An 18,753-nucleotide genomic window follows, 5' to 3' on the forward strand; every position below is an offset into this window, starting at 1 on the left:
TTCCTGCTGAATATCAATGAATAATTGTGATCTCCATATAAGCCAGAAGATTTTTGTCTCAAGGCACCTTATGTCCTGGCATTTGGCTTCATCCTCAAACCTCTGAGGACAAGTTTGAGCATCTTTCTTTTAAAAGTAGTAGTAGATAAAACCCTGCACGTCTCGTACAGCGACACACCCAACGTTGGCAGAACCTGCGGAACTTTCTTCGGCCAGAGGAACCAGATTAGCGAGCCGATTTGCAAATAATCAAGAAGCTTTGATATAAACAGGATCCGTTCCAGTTGCCGGTGTTGTGCTTGGCAACAGGGTTACGATGAATCCTGCCAAAATGTGTCTTCAATCAATTTGTCTTAAGTCTCTCTTGAACCTGACTTAACCTCAAACCCATCTGTTAATGCGTGTCGCCGTGAGTTTGACTTTATCACTTGGAGTTACTTTATTAATGATAACTAATGTTTTCTTGGTCAGTGTTTGAAGTAGCTCCATTGAATATTTCTTATTATGTATTGTATTTTTAATTTATTTTACTCTTGAACATTGAACTGCACGTCTGCGTCTAAAATGAAGTTTTAGTTTTAAGTCATTGTCTGGATCATTAGCTCTGATCTGTTGCAGGATTTCCCGTCATTCGATGCGAGTTATTCTTTCACTTTCTTTTTCTCTGTTTCTGTTAAATATAACGAAACCTTATCTATTATGTCTCCCACTGTTTCTTCCGTTCACTCCCTCCCCCTCTCTTTTATCTCTTCACCAGGAGCGGTGTTTGCTGGACACTGTGCTGCAGGCTGATACTCAGACGGCTCTGCTGGCCACAGATGTGTGGTGCTTTACAGCACGGTGAGAGTGTGTTCGTACAGATGATCTCTGTGCCATGCTACAGTATGTAACAAACCCTACATGTTGGGCACCTTCACACTTATTACAGCTACTCTTTTCCCCCAAATTCTTGAAAGCATCTTTTACACATTCTTTCTCTACTGTATTGAAGCCACTGTTGATTTTGTCTCCTCTGATACAGGTACGGGACAGCAGAACTGTGCCTACATCATGTCCTCCTTGTTGCTCAGCTGGTGGGTAGAGAGCAGGACAATTAACACCGTTTAATTCATCTTGATTTGAACGATAGAGAGGTCACAGTAGACCTTCATATTGGACATTTGTTATATTTTGCAGACACAGTTTACAGGACCACAAGGTCACGGATGTTCCGCCACGTCTGTGACGTCTTCCTGAGCACTTTCTAAAATAACTCTAAATCCCCTTAATCTCTCTGTGGGGTTATGGATTAGTATGGGGTCCCTCCCGGTTTGGTGTGGCACCCCAACAGAGGTGACGATTGGTGTTGTTGGAGCTGTTTATACCCGTTACGTCATTACATCATCAGATTAAGCTGGATCCACTCATTTTCAGACACGTCCCCCTTGTTGCTCCTCCTGAGCCTTCACACTTGACTCACACTGTTCCTCACCTCCTCTCTGCTTCTCCCTCTCCTCCCCCAGGTGAAAGCCTACACCACTGAGTGTTACCAGGCAGTCCACCTGGGCCTGCTGCTCAAACGCATGGTTTTCCTCATGACGCCGAACCACCAGGTTAGAAACGCTGCCAAATGAAACATCGCAGTTGGGTTGAGATCCTTAGAATCACTTGCACTTCTCACTTCCTCAGGTTCACTCCTAAACCATCATCTTTACCAAACCCAGGAAAACTACCAGTCTAGTCCTAGTTTCTGTTTTCACTCATTAAGAAAACACTGAACTGTAAAAGATCAGAACCTTGATATCAGTGTTTTGTTTGTCCAGATGGAGCTGGTGGAGCGTTTCCCCCCCTCCGAAGTGGGAAACCTTCCAGTGTGGCGACACGTCCTCCTCAGAGCTCTTTCCCGTGATGCCCGTCACCGCGTAGAGACCGACGTCATAGGTCTTTCTCAAAACGCTCTGACCGACTGGCAGAATGGAGGATACAAACTAGGAGAGGTGGACCAAGTGGTGAGGACGACCTCAGATATGTGTTGTCGCGCAGCTGAGATCTGAACCAGAGCGCCTTGTGTTTCATTTTACTTCCTCAAGTGAAGGTGCCATAGTTGTGCAAAGACACAACAAGCAATTCCAAAATGTATAAAGTATAAAAGATCTCACAGTTATTCGTGTAAACTCTGCATAGAGGAGATGAGATGAGTCTCCCTGAAGGTGACGAGGATAATGTAGTGGCGGTGATACGGCGGCACAAACATCAAGGCTGCGGCACAGTTTCTGTCCTTGTGCACGTAAGAGAGCGGACACATGACAAATATCCACAACAATTGATATCGAGAGCAAGATAAATTTGTTCCCTTGGTGGAGAACAAATGGCCGAGATAAGAAATGTGAAACCTCAGCGCTTTTTATAACGAGAGCCAAAAATTTCTCACGCAGTAGTGTTGCGGGTGAGGCCACGTTCTCGCCTTTTTTGGCGGTGCGAACAGCTGATACTTCATGCAGGATCTTTTAGTCTCGTTGATACTTTGTGGATTATTTAGCCGTGATACATGAATGACCTTTCAGCCACCTTCAACAATTGTTGTATAAAACAAACAGTCAGCTGCTATCAGTCAAACTCTTGCCACAATGATTTAATTCCAGCCAAGAGCACAAAGCAAGGAAGCAGGGGGGGGGTCATTTAAACGGGACAAGGTGCACAAATGTTGGATTGTACAAAGTGCCTCCTGTCTCCAGAACACGGTGCTGTTATCCCTCCTAGCGGTGGTTCGGGTGCAGTCATCTCCTGAGGAGCACTGTGTGTCTGCAGTGAGGATAATCACACAGCTGTGGTCACGAATGAGTCCCGACCAGGTGAGATCCAAATACACATGTGCACACACACACACACACACACACACACTCACAGGTGTAGTGTAAATAACTCTTATCTCGGGATTCAAATCATTTAATATTGAGCAGCAGCCGACTCTGAGATGCTTCTATATTCTTAGATTGTACAGCTGCACACTTCATGTACATGAAAGTGTCCTCCAGTTCAGCCTGAATGATTAGTTGAATGTTTATTCTCATGGATTACATAAATAAATGACTCTCGGTGGTTTTGTTGCACCTGCAGTGTCGTGGTGAGTGTGGTGAAGAGACTCTCGCTCCGAGCTGAAATGAAACGAGCACATACATGAAGTAAACAACATAAATAATCTCATACTGCGTTTTGCAGTCATGTGTGGTGCGTCGCCACGCGTAGGGCTCCATGTGGAGTGAGTCCGAGAGTTGCTGACGTAAACACCGGGTTAGATTGGGCTCAATGTAACGTTTCCAATCAGTTAAAGAAAACGCCTTGATCGGCTACGAGCTTTGAGATCGGGACATCCCTACTATTATCCCTGTCCTCTGTCATACTCCAGGTGCAGACCCACCCTGTGCTCCAGTGTACTCTGCAGCTGCTCCTGTCAATATCTGCAATGTTAGTGAAAAACACCGAACCTCAAGTCATTTGTCAGGTATGCTGTTTGTTTTCACAATTCACATTAAATAGATGAAGAATGGAGAAAACCTCTGTTAACTTTGTGCGTGTGTGTGTGTGTGTGTCCCAGGCTCTGTTGTGTGTGGACACTGTGGTGTCTCAGACGTGTGCAGATCAGTTGCTGCTGGCTGCTCTGGAGTTCCTCTCCTCGCTGGGGAAGATCTTTGTCCCCGCTGACAGCCAGGTGATGACACCAGACATTTGCAAATGAGGATTTGACCTTTTGGTTCATTGCAATCCTTCCAAATAGTTTCTCTCAGACAATTATTCTACATCTTTGACCCTCAAACATCCAGGAGAGTGAGCGCATGAAACAGAAAAGTGGACCAACCTCTTTTTTCTTTTGTAAAAAGTAATGGTATGGTATGTCATAAGAAATATAGTCTAGTACTTCATTATAAAGTCAAAGTAGTTTTCCATAAGAAATCATTTAAAAAAGAATTTTCTCACTTTTGAAATCTACACTGTAAATATATTCTCAGATTTTCTTTCTCACAAACTGTTTTTGTCCCACAGAATCAGATTCTGCCGAAGCTGAGTCGCCTGTTTGGACTCCTGTTGGCTGACGGATCCTGGCTGCTACATCAACACGCCCTGGAGGCCTTTTCTCATTTTGCAGAGGTACTGCAGGAACTCAAAGCGTTACAAATGTTTCACATTTAATCCCAAACTGTTCCTGCCTCGTCATAAACGTAATATGTCATTGTGCTTTTTAAGATTACAAACCATGAAGAGGTAATCTCCCACAGTTTGTGCGTAGAAGATACCAAGGCGAAGGTGGTGAACTATCTCAGCAAGGTGAGGGGATGCCGACATATTGTGAAGAACAACGTCACATAAAACGGCTGAATGTAAACACGTCTGTCTTGTTGTAGAGCGTTAATGCTCGGGAAGATGTGGCGTCACGGCTCCAGAGGCTCAAGATGGAGACGGAAGTTATTGAGCAACACAATGAGAGGCTGGAGAACAACAAAGGAAATGCTTCTGACAAACCGGCTGCTGAAGCTTCAGAGGTTAGTGGGGTCATTAAGTTAAATTATAACTTCCTGAATATACATCACCATGCACAGTGTTCTTCATTTATACTGTCCCAGTACGACACTGTCCCAGTACATGTACACGAGGACACCGTGGCATAATATGAACCAGGATATTATTTTATTTGATACTTTACAGAAAAGAGAGTTGGAGCCCCGTTTATTAGTTTCCATTGCCCAGATGTTTTTATAAATTTGTGAGATTTTACAATCCTAATATTTTGTATTTCTAGCAGCTCAGTACAAACTTTCCTCAGCAATAACACGGGCACCGTAAAATAGTATATTTATTTAGCAAAAAAAAATATTTCTTACATAATGTCCTGCTCAGCAAGTCAACATTTCATTTGTACAAGCAAGAATTCAGCCTCGTTTCATGTAAATCTCATTCATTAGAAAGATGTATGACGCTCCTGTAACTATTGCTCCCCGCCAGCCGTGCCCAAAGAGAGCTCGGCAGGAGTCCAGTGCAGAGGAGGAGTACAGCCGCCACATCCAGACAGCTGAGAGTGCTTTGAAAGCCCTGCAGGCTCTCACTGAAAGTAACGCCAGCGCACCGCCTCCACAGTGGCTGGAACCCAGACTACAGGAGCTCCAGACCCTCATCACCCACATCAGTACAGACAGACACACCACCTAGCCCCAGATGCATCTACGTCATGTATAGAAAAACTATTTACCCCGAGTCTGTAACCGTTGCTGCTCCTGAAAAGCCTTTATTCACTTTTTAAACCCGTCTGTGGTCACTTTTGATTGATATTGTTTATTAAACTTATTTGAATGCAAATTGTTTTTATGTAGCACTAAGTCGAAACAGAACATTTCACTAACTTAGTTATCAAAAGTGTGCCCATATCAGCGCGAGGCTCCTTCTGTCAGTCGTCTAACAATTACAACTCCTTTAAAAGATCAATCTCACATTTGATACAGTAAAATCTTTACTTCACCAGCAACCAAAGAGCTAATAAATTACGTAATTTCTGTTTCACATTCATTCAAAGTGCAAACCGGACACATTTCAGACGAATCGTTTTGCCAAAAAGTAGATCTTGATTTTCATGCCAGTAGTGACGTTGGCACGTTTATAAAGCAGATGGAAATATGACATTCACCTCTGACACAGATCCTCGTTCACCTCGAGGTGACTACTATCAGTTGGCAAATTAAAAATGGCTTCATTTGTCCAAGTCCAGCACAATCTGATGGGCTTCCAGTTCAAAATGCTTCTAAATGAACAGACTGGTAATAAATGTCCAGGTCCATCATCATCACTCGGACTGCATCATGCTGTTAAACTGGAGTCTGAAATGTTGCATCTTCAAGATGTCAGACGAAACGTCATCACCAGACGCTCTCCTCCTCCTCCCACTTCAGGTCGTCTCCGTCTCCCCAGCCGTCTGTGTCAGACTGAGAGAGAACAGTGAATGTAAAAGAGGACTCCTTTAAGACGACATGCTTTTTAAACATGGATTATATATCTGAGTACAAACATGCATCAGCTCTAATGTAATTATTTAGTTGACCTAATGTAGGTTACAAAAATAGTATTTTATTTCTCATTCTGTGGTCATTATATGGTTTTATCACTACAGGCCTCTAAAAACTATTAGAATTAAACAGTTCAAGAAGAAAAAGCTTGACGCCAACATGCCCCCTGCGATCAGGGTTACATTGTGATGGAGGGATCACGAAAGGAAGAGCTTTGGTTATAATGGTACTTATAGTTGTTACACAAGTACAGGAGGTACATTATTAACACCACTCACCTCAGTCAGGTTGGCAACTGCGAACTTGGCAGTTAGTGTAACAGTATCGATGGACGTAGTGTTTTCTGAAGAGGCCGCAGACAGTCCGGCGTCGCTCACGCTGCTCTCGTCCGGTGGAAACAGAGCTGGAGAGGACAGTTTGATGTCTGGCACCATGTCTGCAAACAGATCCAGCTCCGGGTCTGGCACTTCCTTTTTCTTCACCTTAATGGTGAACTCCTCGCCCAGGCCTCCTCTCCCACCTCTCCTTTGTGGCGGCTTGGGGTTTAGCGGGTTGTGTGATATCTCCGAGTCGCTCTCTTCTTGAGCCCAGCCATCGTCCCACGAGGGAGTGCTCTTGCTCTGTGTGGATTGTCGCAGTGTTGGGGTCAGTTTGAGGGGTTTGGAGGGCGCCACTCTCAGTGCTTCAGGAGCGTGTGTCACAGGTGTAGTAGCGCCCCCTCTGGGTGGTGCGAGTATAACAGGGTCTGATAAAGGAGCTGTAGGGGAGAGATCTGAGGTTGGTTCAGTGTCCTCAAAGTCGTCCCACGGCTCCTCTTCCATGCTCGGGTGCGAGAGTGGCAGACTGCTGCCGACTGGATCTTCTCTCTCTGAGGCCTGAATGTGGATCTGGACCGACTGTCCGTCTCTCTTCTCGCTCTCTTCAGGGTCGCTCCAGTCAGGCCATTCTTCGACTCGACCTTGCGGTCTGTCGGCCTCCTCGGGGCTGTAAGACAGCGGCTCCATCTCGCGGTCCTGATGGAAGCCGTTCAAAGGCAGAGACATCGGTCTGCTGACATCTGAAACAAAAACAACACAGACTGAGATTCAGACACAGGAACGGCAAACTGAATTACAGACATTAGCATGGGGAGGTCATACCTGATTTTGGTGGAGGGTAACTTTTTGGAGTCTCCTCGCTTCCCATGTGACCCAGCACCGGGCCTTCAGTCCCCGTCGGTCTGGGGAACAAATTCAAGACTTTTGAAGGCTGGGCCATCTGCGGGTGGGAGCCTCCGACTATATGGACAGGTGACGCTAAGGAATAAGAGGTAACGTTAGTGTCGATCAAATGTTTATTGCAAGAGTGACTTTCCATTATCCTATTCCAAATGTTGGAGTTTGAACTGATGCACTCCTAAAATCTGTTTCTTGAACCTTGAGGCCAACAACAAGACGCCTTCAGATTATCCAACATACAGCAGCAGCGGTTCCTCCTGTAGTCAAACAATCACTTCAGTTTGACTCTCCCTGTCTTCGTTCACCGTGGACACACGGCAGCAACACAAAGCTCTGTTCCAGAGTAACACGGTGCGGGTCAGTGTCATTATAGTGTTGCTTACTTTCAGGGGTGACCTCTGTAGACTTGGTGAAGTTGGGTGTGGTGCGTTTAAAGACCTTGATCCTCTCTCCACCAACCACCACTTGAGCCCCGAGCAACGGCACCAACACCGCCAGACTCTGCAGCGTCATGGCAACCAGGGAATCGTTGGTGTCTCTCATTCCTAACAAAACCTGCAGCACAGAAAACACAAACGATGGAACCAAGAGAGAATTGCATAACGACAAGTACGTCTAATGTTTGTGTAGTGAGCCAGGCTAGCTGCTCCAGTCCTTAAAACTAAGCTCAGTGTTCATCACTGATATCAAAGTTAAATATTCTGGTACTGTGCGAGCCCCCCCCCCCCCCCCACCTGAGGTAGGATCTGGTTTTTGAGTTCGTCGTGGGAGAAGAACTCAGCGTAGATGTGGATGTGAGTCAGCAGCACCATCCTGATGTGTTCCTCATTGACTTTGAAGAGCTTGAGAAGCTGAGGAATCACATGTTTGCGATAAAGGGACATAGACAGCAGGCATTCTTCATCGTTGCCGCCACCGCTGGAATCTGTCGGCACAGACGAAAAGTAAAAAGGAGCGCGAGCAGTTTAAACAAGTCTGCCTGACAGAAGGCTTCTTTCTCTTTTGTAGGGAATTAAAAGTATCGGAGTTTAATCAGCAGCCACAGAAAGAGTTCAATAATCAATCGTACCCTTCTTTGGCCGTAGAAGATGAGGCAGAAAGCTTTTCACAGCCACGGGTTCTGCAAAAACAAGAGAGTTGAGGAGTTTGGGGACGAGGCGCGAACCTATCAGCTCTTCAGACAGACTCTGGACCCGGTCCAGAAGAAACCTACACACACACACACACACAATGAGCAGGTTAGGGGATCCTTGGGGAAACAGGGTATAGACAAAATTGAAAGTGTAAGTGTGGATTAACTGCCTTGGAAAACAATGTACGACAACTATGTGGTTACTCAATGCACTTATTACAAAAGAGCACACTGAATAGAAAAAACATTTGTAAATCAAAACCATAATCTCACTTAAAGAATTCGTTCTTTTCTTCTTCCGTCTTCAAGGTCAGGCTCTTCAGAAAATTCCTCACGTCCAGGAAGTCATTCCTATTCACAGAAAACAATACGTATTGTGTTTGAAAACAAATCACCTTCAGGAAATATTGATAACAGCGAAAGCAAACATAACCACACTAACCTGAAGAAGTCATGAGTCAGCAGGGAGCTGAGTGGGGGTCGAGACAAGGGGTCAGAGTTCAGCAGGCCCGCCTGCAGGGTCTCCTTCAGACTGTCGGACAGCTCCTGCGACACTGAAACACCAGAGAAGTGCACGAGAAGGACGTGCATGTTAGTGCATACTGATGAAGGTGCAACATCACAGCTCATCAGTAAACGCGGCCGTAGACTCGACTCACCAAAACCGTTCAGGAGCGAGAAGAGGGTCTCCAGCATCATCCCAAAAGAGTAGCAGTCCCGAGAGTGAGCATTTTTATCCGGAAGCATCTTAAAGCCTTCAACCTGTCGACAACATGTTTCATGAGAACAAATAAAAGGGGAAGTTCTTCAAAAAGGTTTTCATCCCGATGTTTAATCTGCTTACCTGCTCTTCTGGAGGAACCCAGCTGGCCTCTCTCACATTCTGAATGCTCGCAAGAAACTGAGGAGTTAAAGAAAAGTACAAATATAAAACTGATATCCTAACTAACTAACACACACACACACACACACACACACACACACACACACACCTTGGATATATTCTGCCTGGTATTAAATCTCTCACCTCAGGCGTTGCTTCAGAGAACTTGCAGACAGTCTCCATCCCTCCCAGTGTCCAATGACCATCTTCACTGACAAATATGGAGGAAATGCAGACGTTGTTGTGGCTCGATTTGCCCTGGTGGTGAACAAAGACAAGTTAGGAACTTATTCAAGCCTGTTTAACACAGAGGTGTTGAGCTCTGATCCCACAGTGGTTCATTCTCAGCTAAAAGAAAATAGGATAAAGTTCCAATCAGTTTCCATTTGTTTGCAACGACTGGAAAATCTGTCAACTTTTTATGAGGTTTTCCAGGACGTGTGGGAACCCTGTCATTCATAAATCACATGCATTGAGACGATTGTGCAGGAGTTAGTTGCAACACCCGCATGCTTCTTTTTGCTCACCCTCTCGTGCAGAAACACAAGTGCCAGCAGGAGGTCGTAGATGCCTGCACAGATTTCCTCTGGGGAGAGGCTGTCCAGCAGCAGTTCCAGGGGCTGTACACGCTCCGTCACCAGATGGATGCCGCCGTCCTGCACTGAGCAGGACAGGAAGCGCAGCAGACATGGGTGCCTCAAGGTCTTCAGGTGCTGCAGGAAATTAAAAGAGTTTACTTATTTCCTGTAAAAAGTGAAAGTCATGCAGCTGATGGGGAAAATCCATGAGTAGGAACTGATTATGCAGCCTGACACCCAAAGCACTACTTAGCAATTTAAATCAAGTACACACGGCTGCCAATGGAATAATTTGGTGGCATTCGTTTTATAGAAGTGATATTATGTCATGGTGATGCTTGCACATTTGGTGGTAGGTCTCCTGAGAGAGCAGCATGACTGTACAGACTATGCTGCAGTATAATCGGGGTTGGAAATCAGATCTAGCCAAATCCTGGTAAAATATGCAAATGGAAAGACTTGTTTCACTCACCGGCCAAAAATAAAACGGTAATCTATTGAGTGACAGGTGGACACAAAAGTCTAATTATTCCATATTTGCCTCTGAAAACTAAATAGTTTGCACATAATTTGATAGAAAAGACTTGCATTTTATTTTAGGAAGGTAACCTTTTGTGGCAGATTAGAGGAGGAGATAATAATGTCTGCATTGCAATGTTAAAGATGTTGCTTCACTACTACTACAGCTCACCTGCACTTGTGTGCATACCAACAGGCAGCCACGTACAGTGTGATAGTGTACCAGGATGAGGCTTCAGTTAAACTACCTTAGCAGCTTTGTTGACTTTGTCCTCATTTCCTCGCTTGTAAACAAACACGGAAGCAGGCTTGCCATCCTGGAGCATCGCCGAGTACATGGTGAGGCCGGAGGGCAGAGTCAGGAGCGGCTGCTCCAAGGTGCAGCTCCGCACCGCGCTGCTCTCCGCTCCCATGGCCGCGCTTGTTCCTGTGGGGGAACAGAGGGACGTAAAACATGCAAGACAAACGTGACGTGTGGCAACACCAGGTTGTCAGCATGCAAATGTAAACGTGTGTAACAGAGTAAAGCTGACACACTGATACCTGTTTCACTGCACTGGATGTGCCGCTGCTGTGTGTCAGAAGTTAGCTAGTGTTGTTAGTTGACTAGCTGGCTAACCTCGGCGCTACGTTAGCCAGCTTGTCATTGCTATGCGTGTCCGTAGCCCTTCCGCCTCCAAACAATCATGCTAATCGCGGTGTAGCACACAATAAATCACGCAATTTTACAAAAGTATCGAACTGTTAGTTACAAAAGCGTAAAATAAGTTGCTGGTCACTTCTTGGCAAATCAACGTTGCTAACGTGGAGCAGAAGCTGCGCTGTAAACACGGACTCTTCCGGTTACGGACGAAACCACAGAAAAGTGGACAACGTTACTTTAAAATATGTTAGAAAACTAATAATTGAGCCGTATTTGTAAAATTAATAAATAATATTACAAACTTATATCCTTTTGGTATTAATTATTCATTTAATTAGCTTAATTCTATGTTTTAAATCATATTCAAAGCATACAAATACCCCTGCTCTAAAAGCTAATGGTTGCAACCAAAGTGGTGTGAGATAACGCAGGTGCGTGCGCGGACTCTGAGACGGAAACTGTCAGAAACTACCTTAAACATGTGGGTCTGTGGTCCAATTTGTCTTTTGTGTGTCTTTTTGTATGACAAAGTTAGGAAGCAATTTAGGAACCCTGGAATAAAAATAAAACCGGCTACATGGAAGGTCAAAACAAGTATTTATATATAAAAAAATTAAATAAAAGGGCTTATCTAGGCAGATGGGTTAGAATATGTCTCAATACATACTTAAATAAATATAAGGTAGTAATACATATCGTAGGGAATACAACAAAAAACAATAGAGAGATCAAATAAAACAGGAAGTTGGGAGAAATAGAATACAAACTAACAACAGGTGGCAATTCTACCACGGGGTCATGAACTCCATGTAGTGATTAAAGGGACATTTAATATAATTGTGTTTTATTATTCTGCTGGTTGAAGTGCACGACGTTGAGGCTAAGAATCCTTTTCTGTGACGGGACAGCATTTGAAGCATTGTCTGATTGCTTTTGGCGTCATGGGATGTCAGCTTTTGTAAAAGGGGTTGTATTACATGTTAAAATGTTCTATACTTTAGATCATATAATTAACTGTAAACACTTATATTGTACAGTTGAAGCTACCTGGAAATGTTCAATCTTACCACATTACTACATTATGTACTTTGTGTTTTATGTGTCTTATCTTTAAAATGTTATTAATACAGATCAATTAATAATCAGTTATGTGTGGAACAGAGCACTGTTTGTTTTTCCATTTCATTATATTTTATTTTCTATTCTACGTAAATTGTTTTTTCAACGTCATTGTATTTTTAAATGCATTTGTTTGATTTATGTAAAGCACGTTAAATTGCCTGTTAAAAAATATACAAATAAAAAGAGTGAGAGATCATACTTCCAATACTGCAGGGTTATTAACTTCCTGTCATTAATATACATGGTATATACATACAAGCACAATTAAATCCTAATATTAGACAAACTGAAGAACTGAGCATTAAAGTCAGATGTTATCTCAGTTTCAGAAACTGTTGGTTTCCTCTTTACAAGGAAACGGCATCGTCTCACCTCATGGGTAGGTCTTGCTTCGTTGCTTCAGTAAAAAAAACGAACTCTAACCTGTGTCAGAGGAAGTGAAGGATTTGAAGATGAGATTTTGGGTCACGTTAGAAACTAACCAGCAGCACAAACAAAACACACATTCACTCTCAAGAAGTGAGAGCAGGACACAACATGGACGAGCTCGGTAAGACACTGTCATGTTTTACACTGCGGGTTAATTAAGATGTGAAATGATTGTAATTCTAAAACATTCTGAACAAAATGCTATGATGTGCAAGAGATGTATAAAACAGAAGTGAAAAGAATAATAATTGTAGAATAAGATAAGTGCTTTTCTGCAGTTCAGCTGGTTATTATTTTAAAAACTCTTTGTATTGCTTTTGTGTTGCACGATCATTTGAATTGTGCTGTTCATTTTTAGCCTCTTTAAAAGCGTATTATTGTAAAATAAAGTTTAAAAAACAAAAGTCAAAACATACAAATGTCTTGCAAGTTCTTAAAATCAGAGGATGTGCATATTTTTAAGAGATATTTTGAACAGTGCTAAAACAGAACAGGTATTATTATTATTACATTACAGGTCATTTAGCAGATGCTCTAACTACCTACAGGGTCAGTTCCCCTGGAGCAACTCAGGGTTAAGTGCCTTGCTCAGGGGCTCTTATGGAGGCAGCCCTGGTATTGACCTCACAACCTTCTGGTGTTATATTTGGAAGTTGTACCACTAGACCATCACCACCACATTATCTAATAAACAGTGTCGTCTACGTCCCCACAAACAATCTTCTCACTTTTACTTAGAAGTGCTGCTTTACCTTGAGGGTTGAAGGTCTCAGGGTCTTGCAGCATTATCACAAGTTTCACTTCTGCAACACTCTTTGCATCACTTCCTGAGGAAGCTGAGGCAATATACAACCGCAAACTAATCCCCAGCAACTTCATCTGTGCATCTCACTTCACAGGAAATCTTTCACAGCGAACAAATGATACACATCTTCTAATTTAATAGTTAACGACCAGAAAGCTCCATCGACGTGCGGTGTGAACACTGTATATGTATGTGAATGTATGTTTGGTTAGAAGACTTATGGCCTACGTCCTGCCACAGATCTGCTGTTGGAGGAGCTGGCCCTGAACTCAGGGGGTTCACAGAGTCTCAGTGAGAACAGGAGCAATGACCCTGCTGCTGGAGAGGTAAAGACAAAGCTAGAAACTTACACTGAATCATTATTAGAACTTATTTCAGTTTGAGTCAAACCTGAAATGTATTCTCAATCAGCTCTACGTCACTCACAGAAACTCTGGTGTATGTTGGTTGTGTGTCCGCAGGTGGCAGCTGCACTTGACTCTGGAATTACTAGGATAAGAAAAGGCCCAGTCTGCTCCAATGTGTACAGGTGAAGCGCAGGCTCGTGTTGTGTAAACTCATTGTGTAAACTGTGAAAAGGAAACAGGAAATTACAGATAATTCATTGCACAGTATGTCCTAAAAGTATGTCTTTAAAGCATCTCAATGTAAACACTGATCTTACTGACGTAGTAACTGTGTAACTGAAATATTTCCTCTATGCATTAGTACTGCCTTCTGGGTTTTCCTACAGTTCATCACTCTACATTACCTTATTGTAAAATATCACCCTTCTGATTATGTTCAGAGACACAGTTTGTAGGAATGTGTATAGTAAAGAGGTTAATTTCATTTAATTAATTGAGAATTTGAGATATTATGCTTTGTAATTTGCTCCTCTCTGGGTTTTAGTGAACCGAAGGCTCCTGTGGCAGCTTCCCCGACCCCCGACTCCACCACTAAAGAGCTGGACGCTATCTTGGAGGATATGCTGGGTCTGGGACAAGAGGTCAGTACAGCGTCTGCAAGTGCACGTCTCAAAATGATTCAAATGTGTCATCATTTCTGTATCATGGCATATTAAAGACGGCAAAGTCCATATAAACTGCTGGATATGGTCACAGAGAACAGTGGATGTGCAGTCATGAAGTGTTCAAACATGACTGAAGTGAAGCAGGTTTGTCAGCAGAGGGCAGCGTTGTACTGATGTCAGCACTGCACAGCCTCAAGTAATGGAGATGCAGTCCATGAGCATGGACAAGAACCGACTTCATAATAAATAAATAGCTAAAAACAATATCTGTGTGCTTATTTGTATCGTCATTTAGTCTTCAACGACCCCGCCGCCTCTCGCACAGAAACAGTCTGTGAAAAAGAAACCAGTAGGTGGTCAACAGGAGCACAAGGAGAGCAGCAGCAGCAGCACAGCAAGTTCAGATGCAAACGTCTCGACCACGAGCAGGAAAACAGACGCGATAGATGACCTGCTCGGAGGGCTGAGCTCCGACTTGGAGAAGATTGGCGTGCGCACCGCGGCCAAGGGCCACTGTGCATCCTGCAACAAAAGCATCGGAGGAAAGGTACATAATAATAATAATAATAATAATAAGCCACATAAAGAAGTGGACACGCATTGAACTCTATGGGAACACACAGGACAACAAAAGGTGGAAATTCAAATAAGTTGATTACAATAAACCAATTCTTGTTCTCCTCGCACTTTGTTCTCTTCTGCAGATGATCATGGCGCTGGGTGCATCGTGGCACCCTGAGCACTTTGTGTGTGTGGTGTGTAAGATGGAGCTGGGCTCCACAGGCTTCTTTGAGAGAGACGGACAGCCGTACTGCGACAAAGATTACCATCAGATCTTCTCTCCACGCTGCGCCTACTGCAAGGGCCCCATTGTGCAGGTGAGGACACCTTTTTACTGATGTTGTAAAAGAAGATAATCTTTCCAAGAACATGTCATATATGTGTATGTTTTCTGATTCTAATCTGTTCCGTCATATATTACATCAATTTATGGCTTTATCCTTTGGAGATCAGATGATGACATTCAGTAGCATGTAGTTGATCTTTCTAGACATATCCAGCATGTCATCTTAATAAATACAACTCTGCAGACCAAAGTCATTCATCAGAAACTAAGTGCATCTTTGTGCTTCCTCACATCTGAGACAAACCTTACAAATCCTTAAAGGAAGTAAAAGCATGTTGTGATATTTCTACGTCTGGCTGGTTTACCAGAACATCCTGACAGCTCTGGACCAGACCTGGCACCCCGACCACTTCTTCTGCACACACTGCGGAGGCCTGTTTGGACCTGATGGTAACCACAACGTCAGCAAACATTTGGAAATCATTTCATGCATTATCACTGGGAATGAATCTCATGCGTCTTATACCTGTCTGCAGGTTTCCTAGAAAAGGATGGGAAGCCTTACTGCCGCAAGGACTTCTACCAGCTCTTTGCTCCCAAGTGCTCCGGCTGTGGGGAGTCAGTGAGGGAGAACTACCTGACTGCAGCCAATGGCACCTGGCATCCAGAGTGCTTCGTCTGCGCAGTGAGCCTTTTACCTCAGACCACACACACGGCTCTGGATCACTTACAAGCCTGGGAATAAATGAGAAAGATACCCACACATTTGCTTTATTTGCAACATTTTGACCACAAGGCTGATGAAAACCTTATGGCTGATGAATGCGTTGCGGTTGAAATGATGCAAATAAATCAAGGAAAGCATATTCCTCAGCGTGGGTATCTTTTACATTCTCTTCAAACCTACTTCTGTATGCAGCATCTGGTGAAAAACGGTTCAGCGTGCAGCTTTGAGCAATTGTTGAACATAAAATGCTCTCAGTAGAGATGATCTGACATGAGGTAGCAACTTTTCATATTTTATGGCCCCTGAAGAAAATCACTCATTGACTGAAAATACAATGTCCACGAACCTGAACATAAAATACATTGCTCTTAAAACCTACCACTCAACGACAACTGAGATTAACAACATGGAATACGGCCCATTCAACCCAATTATTACTGCAGTCTCCTCGTCACCTTCACCAGCAGCAGCAGCACGGAGCCTCAACATTGTTTTACAGTCGTTATCAGCAAGGTCAGGATTTTATCTGGCCCTCGATTACCTACATGTAACTCCGGAGGTCAGAGGTCAAACACTCCATCGAGAGGATGAAGTGGACACTCAAAGGGTGGCCGAGCCTTTTTAATCAACCTCCTCGACCGGCCGCTTTATAAAATGTAGCACCTCTGTCACTGTGTACTGCTGCTCGTGTCAACAGTAGAGAGGTTTTCCATCACGTTACCTCAAAACAACCAAAGCGGTTCCTCTGGAGGATCATTGTCCACTGATAAATATAAGAAACACATTCGACTCTAAAACATTTTTGATTTAAATGTGTGAGAATGTTCTTAAGTCATCAAACAAATCTTGTTTAAGCTACTTAAAGTTGTAAGAAACAGGTGCAACTAATGACTCATTCAGGCGTTCCTGTGTCATGGCCGTCGCTAATGTGTGCTGTGAGTTTAGTGCTAATGATGGGATGTAGACTCGATGGATTGTTAACAGAAACGTCGCCCAAACACTTTTCCCTTCCTGACGTATTAAAGGTCCATGTCAGTTCGGGTCATAGAGACCTTCCAGGTAGACTTTGGTTTGGATTCGTTTCAACAGATTATAAAATGACAGATCACAGTGAACATTAACGTGTTAAAGTGACATTATACGGTATTACAACTGTGAGCGGGGGCTGATTCAAGGAAACGCTGGCATCCATCATTTCAGAGTCAGCTGCCACAATCAGCCACTGAATGCAGGAAGCAAACATCCAGATTTTAAACTACTATCCTTCTTCCACCATCTGTAATCTTTTATTCTGCCTCTCTTCCATCTTCTCCCGCATCACTTTCCTCACGTGTCTCCTCTTTTTCTTTCCTAACAGGACTGTCTGAAGCCCTTCACTGATGGCTGCTTCATGGAGTTGGACGGCCAACCCCTCTGCTCACACCACTTCTACTCCCGGCAGGGCATCCTGTGCGGCGGCTGCGGCGAGCCCATCACGGGCCGCTGCATCTCTGCTCTCGATTGCAAGTTTCACCCCGAGCACTTTGTGTGCGCCTTCTGTCTGCGGCAGCTCAGCCAAGTCAACTTCAAGGAGCAGAAAGGGAAGCCGTACTGCTCGCCTTGCTTTAACAAACTCTTCGTGTGAGACTCAGAACATAACGGCAGCAGAAAGTCATCAAATGCAGCGTCACTGAGTGTTTGCATTGGTGCAGACGAGCAATAAAAGTTTACCTTCTTCAGGACGAGGTACCTGACATTTGAATGAATTCCAAATTAAGAGCGTGCAACATGAAATGTGATGTAAATTGTTATTAAATTATGTATACATATCAAGGGGAAAATGCTCACATTGTAACATAATTGATGATGTGGTTATACAAATACACATTTCTCATTGAAGGAACATTGAACACATGTGAACTTTGGATGGATCTAAAAGGTGTGTCGCTGACACTTAGACACACTTAAAGCATTTCATACGTCATGATCACATAAAATGTATAAATGGAGAATGAAAAACACACAAGTGCAGTTTTAATCCGTGGTTCCCATTAAACTATCCTCAGTTTGCCGTAAGAGTTGGCAGTCTGCAGCAGTTTGTCGAGGCGCTGCTCTTTGTGGCCGATAGCTTGTATTGGCAGTGGCTGGCAGGGAATCGTCGTGCCAACCTGAGTTTCCTCTTACTCCGACTCACCAACCTCTTCAATCTTCACACAGGCTCCTTTATAGACGCCCATGGAAGATTAATGAAGGTGGTGAGGTGAACAAAGGTGGTTTCAGAAGGAGCTCGTTCAATGCAGCTCTTCAGCGACTCACTTGGACTGTCGAGGGATGAATCAGCCACAGAGTGTTTGACATGTGTTTCTGGTGATGCACCTTGCACGTCTGGGCCCATTTCAACTCATTTCAACTTCGACTCATAGATTTTGCACATTTAGGATGTAATATGAAATGTTTTATCTGTTTAAATGTGAGATTTTGTTGTCAGTTCTGAAGAATTACATCATAACAAAATCAATGTTTGCACAAATAACCAATTCAATTTCCAAATTGTACTTATAGCAACAACGATTATCTATTATCTATTCTTAAATAAATCATAAATACATTGAAGCAAGTTTATCTTATTTTATATATAAAAAAATTAAATATAATATATATACATATTATATAATATATATATATATATATATATATATATATATATATATATATATATATATATATATATATATATATATATTATATATATATATCTATATATATATCTATATATATATATATATATATATATATATTATATATATATAATATATATATATATATATATA

At 43.1% G+C, this 18,753-nt stretch overlaps 3 protein-coding genes across 4 annotated transcripts; 2 read left to right on the top strand and 1 right to left on the bottom strand.

Moving 5' to 3' along the window:
• The first annotated feature begins 17 nt into the window (after positions 1-17).
• On the top strand, positions 18-5,328 carry firrm (fignl1 interacting regulator of recombination and mitosis). Of its 2 annotated transcripts, XM_029429083.1 has the most exons (12): positions 20-409; positions 758-840; positions 1,022-1,073; positions 1,503-1,592; positions 1,803-1,988; positions 2,715-2,831; positions 3,386-3,481; positions 3,575-3,688; positions 4,021-4,125; positions 4,222-4,302; positions 4,380-4,517; positions 4,978-5,328. In XM_029429083.1, the coding sequence occupies exons 1-12, from the start codon at positions 398-400 to the stop codon at positions 5,179-5,181; spliced, it is 1,278 nt and encodes a 425-aa protein (XP_029284943.1). In that variant the 5' UTR covers positions 20-397; the 3' UTR covers positions 5,182-5,328. The 2 variants fall into 2 exon arrangements, with proteins under 2 accessions (XP_029284942.1, XP_029284943.1); XM_029429082.1 differs by having other exon boundaries at positions 18-840.
• scyl3 (SCY1-like, kinase-like 3) lies at positions 4,811-11,391 on the bottom strand. The gene is made up of 14 exons (XM_029429081.1): positions 10,902-11,391; positions 10,607-10,785; positions 9,789-9,974; positions 9,406-9,519; positions 9,223-9,279; positions 9,038-9,140; positions 8,821-8,932; positions 8,652-8,729; positions 8,316-8,455; positions 7,981-8,171; positions 7,630-7,801; positions 7,169-7,324; positions 6,308-7,086; positions 4,811-5,948 (listed from the first exon to the last, which is right to left on the bottom strand). Exons 2-14 carry the CDS (start codon positions 10,769-10,771, stop codon positions 5,883-5,885), a joined length of 2,319 nt encoding a protein of 772 aa, XP_029284941.1. The 5' UTR covers positions 10,772-10,785; positions 10,902-11,391; the 3' UTR covers positions 4,811-5,882.
• Positions 11,392-12,529: 1,138 nt separating this feature from the next.
• Positions 12,530-18,535, top strand: lpxn (leupaxin). Its single transcript, XM_029429084.1, has 9 exons — positions 12,530-12,673; positions 13,598-13,683; positions 13,819-13,886; positions 14,249-14,345; positions 14,665-14,916; positions 15,074-15,247; positions 15,585-15,666; positions 15,753-15,901; positions 17,301-18,535. The coding sequence occupies exons 1-9, from the start codon at positions 12,661-12,663 to the stop codon at positions 17,565-17,567; spliced, it is 1,188 nt and encodes a 395-aa protein (XP_029284944.1). The 5' UTR covers positions 12,530-12,660; the 3' UTR covers positions 17,568-18,535.
• Positions 18,536-18,753: the final 218 nt, after the last annotated feature.

The sequence above is a fragment of the Cottoperca gobio genome, chromosome 4 (assembly GCF_900634415.1).
Source record: "Cottoperca gobio chromosome 4, fCotGob3.1, whole genome shotgun sequence".
Taxonomy (NCBI): Eukaryota; Metazoa; Chordata; class Actinopteri; order Perciformes; family Bovichtidae; genus Cottoperca; species Cottoperca gobio.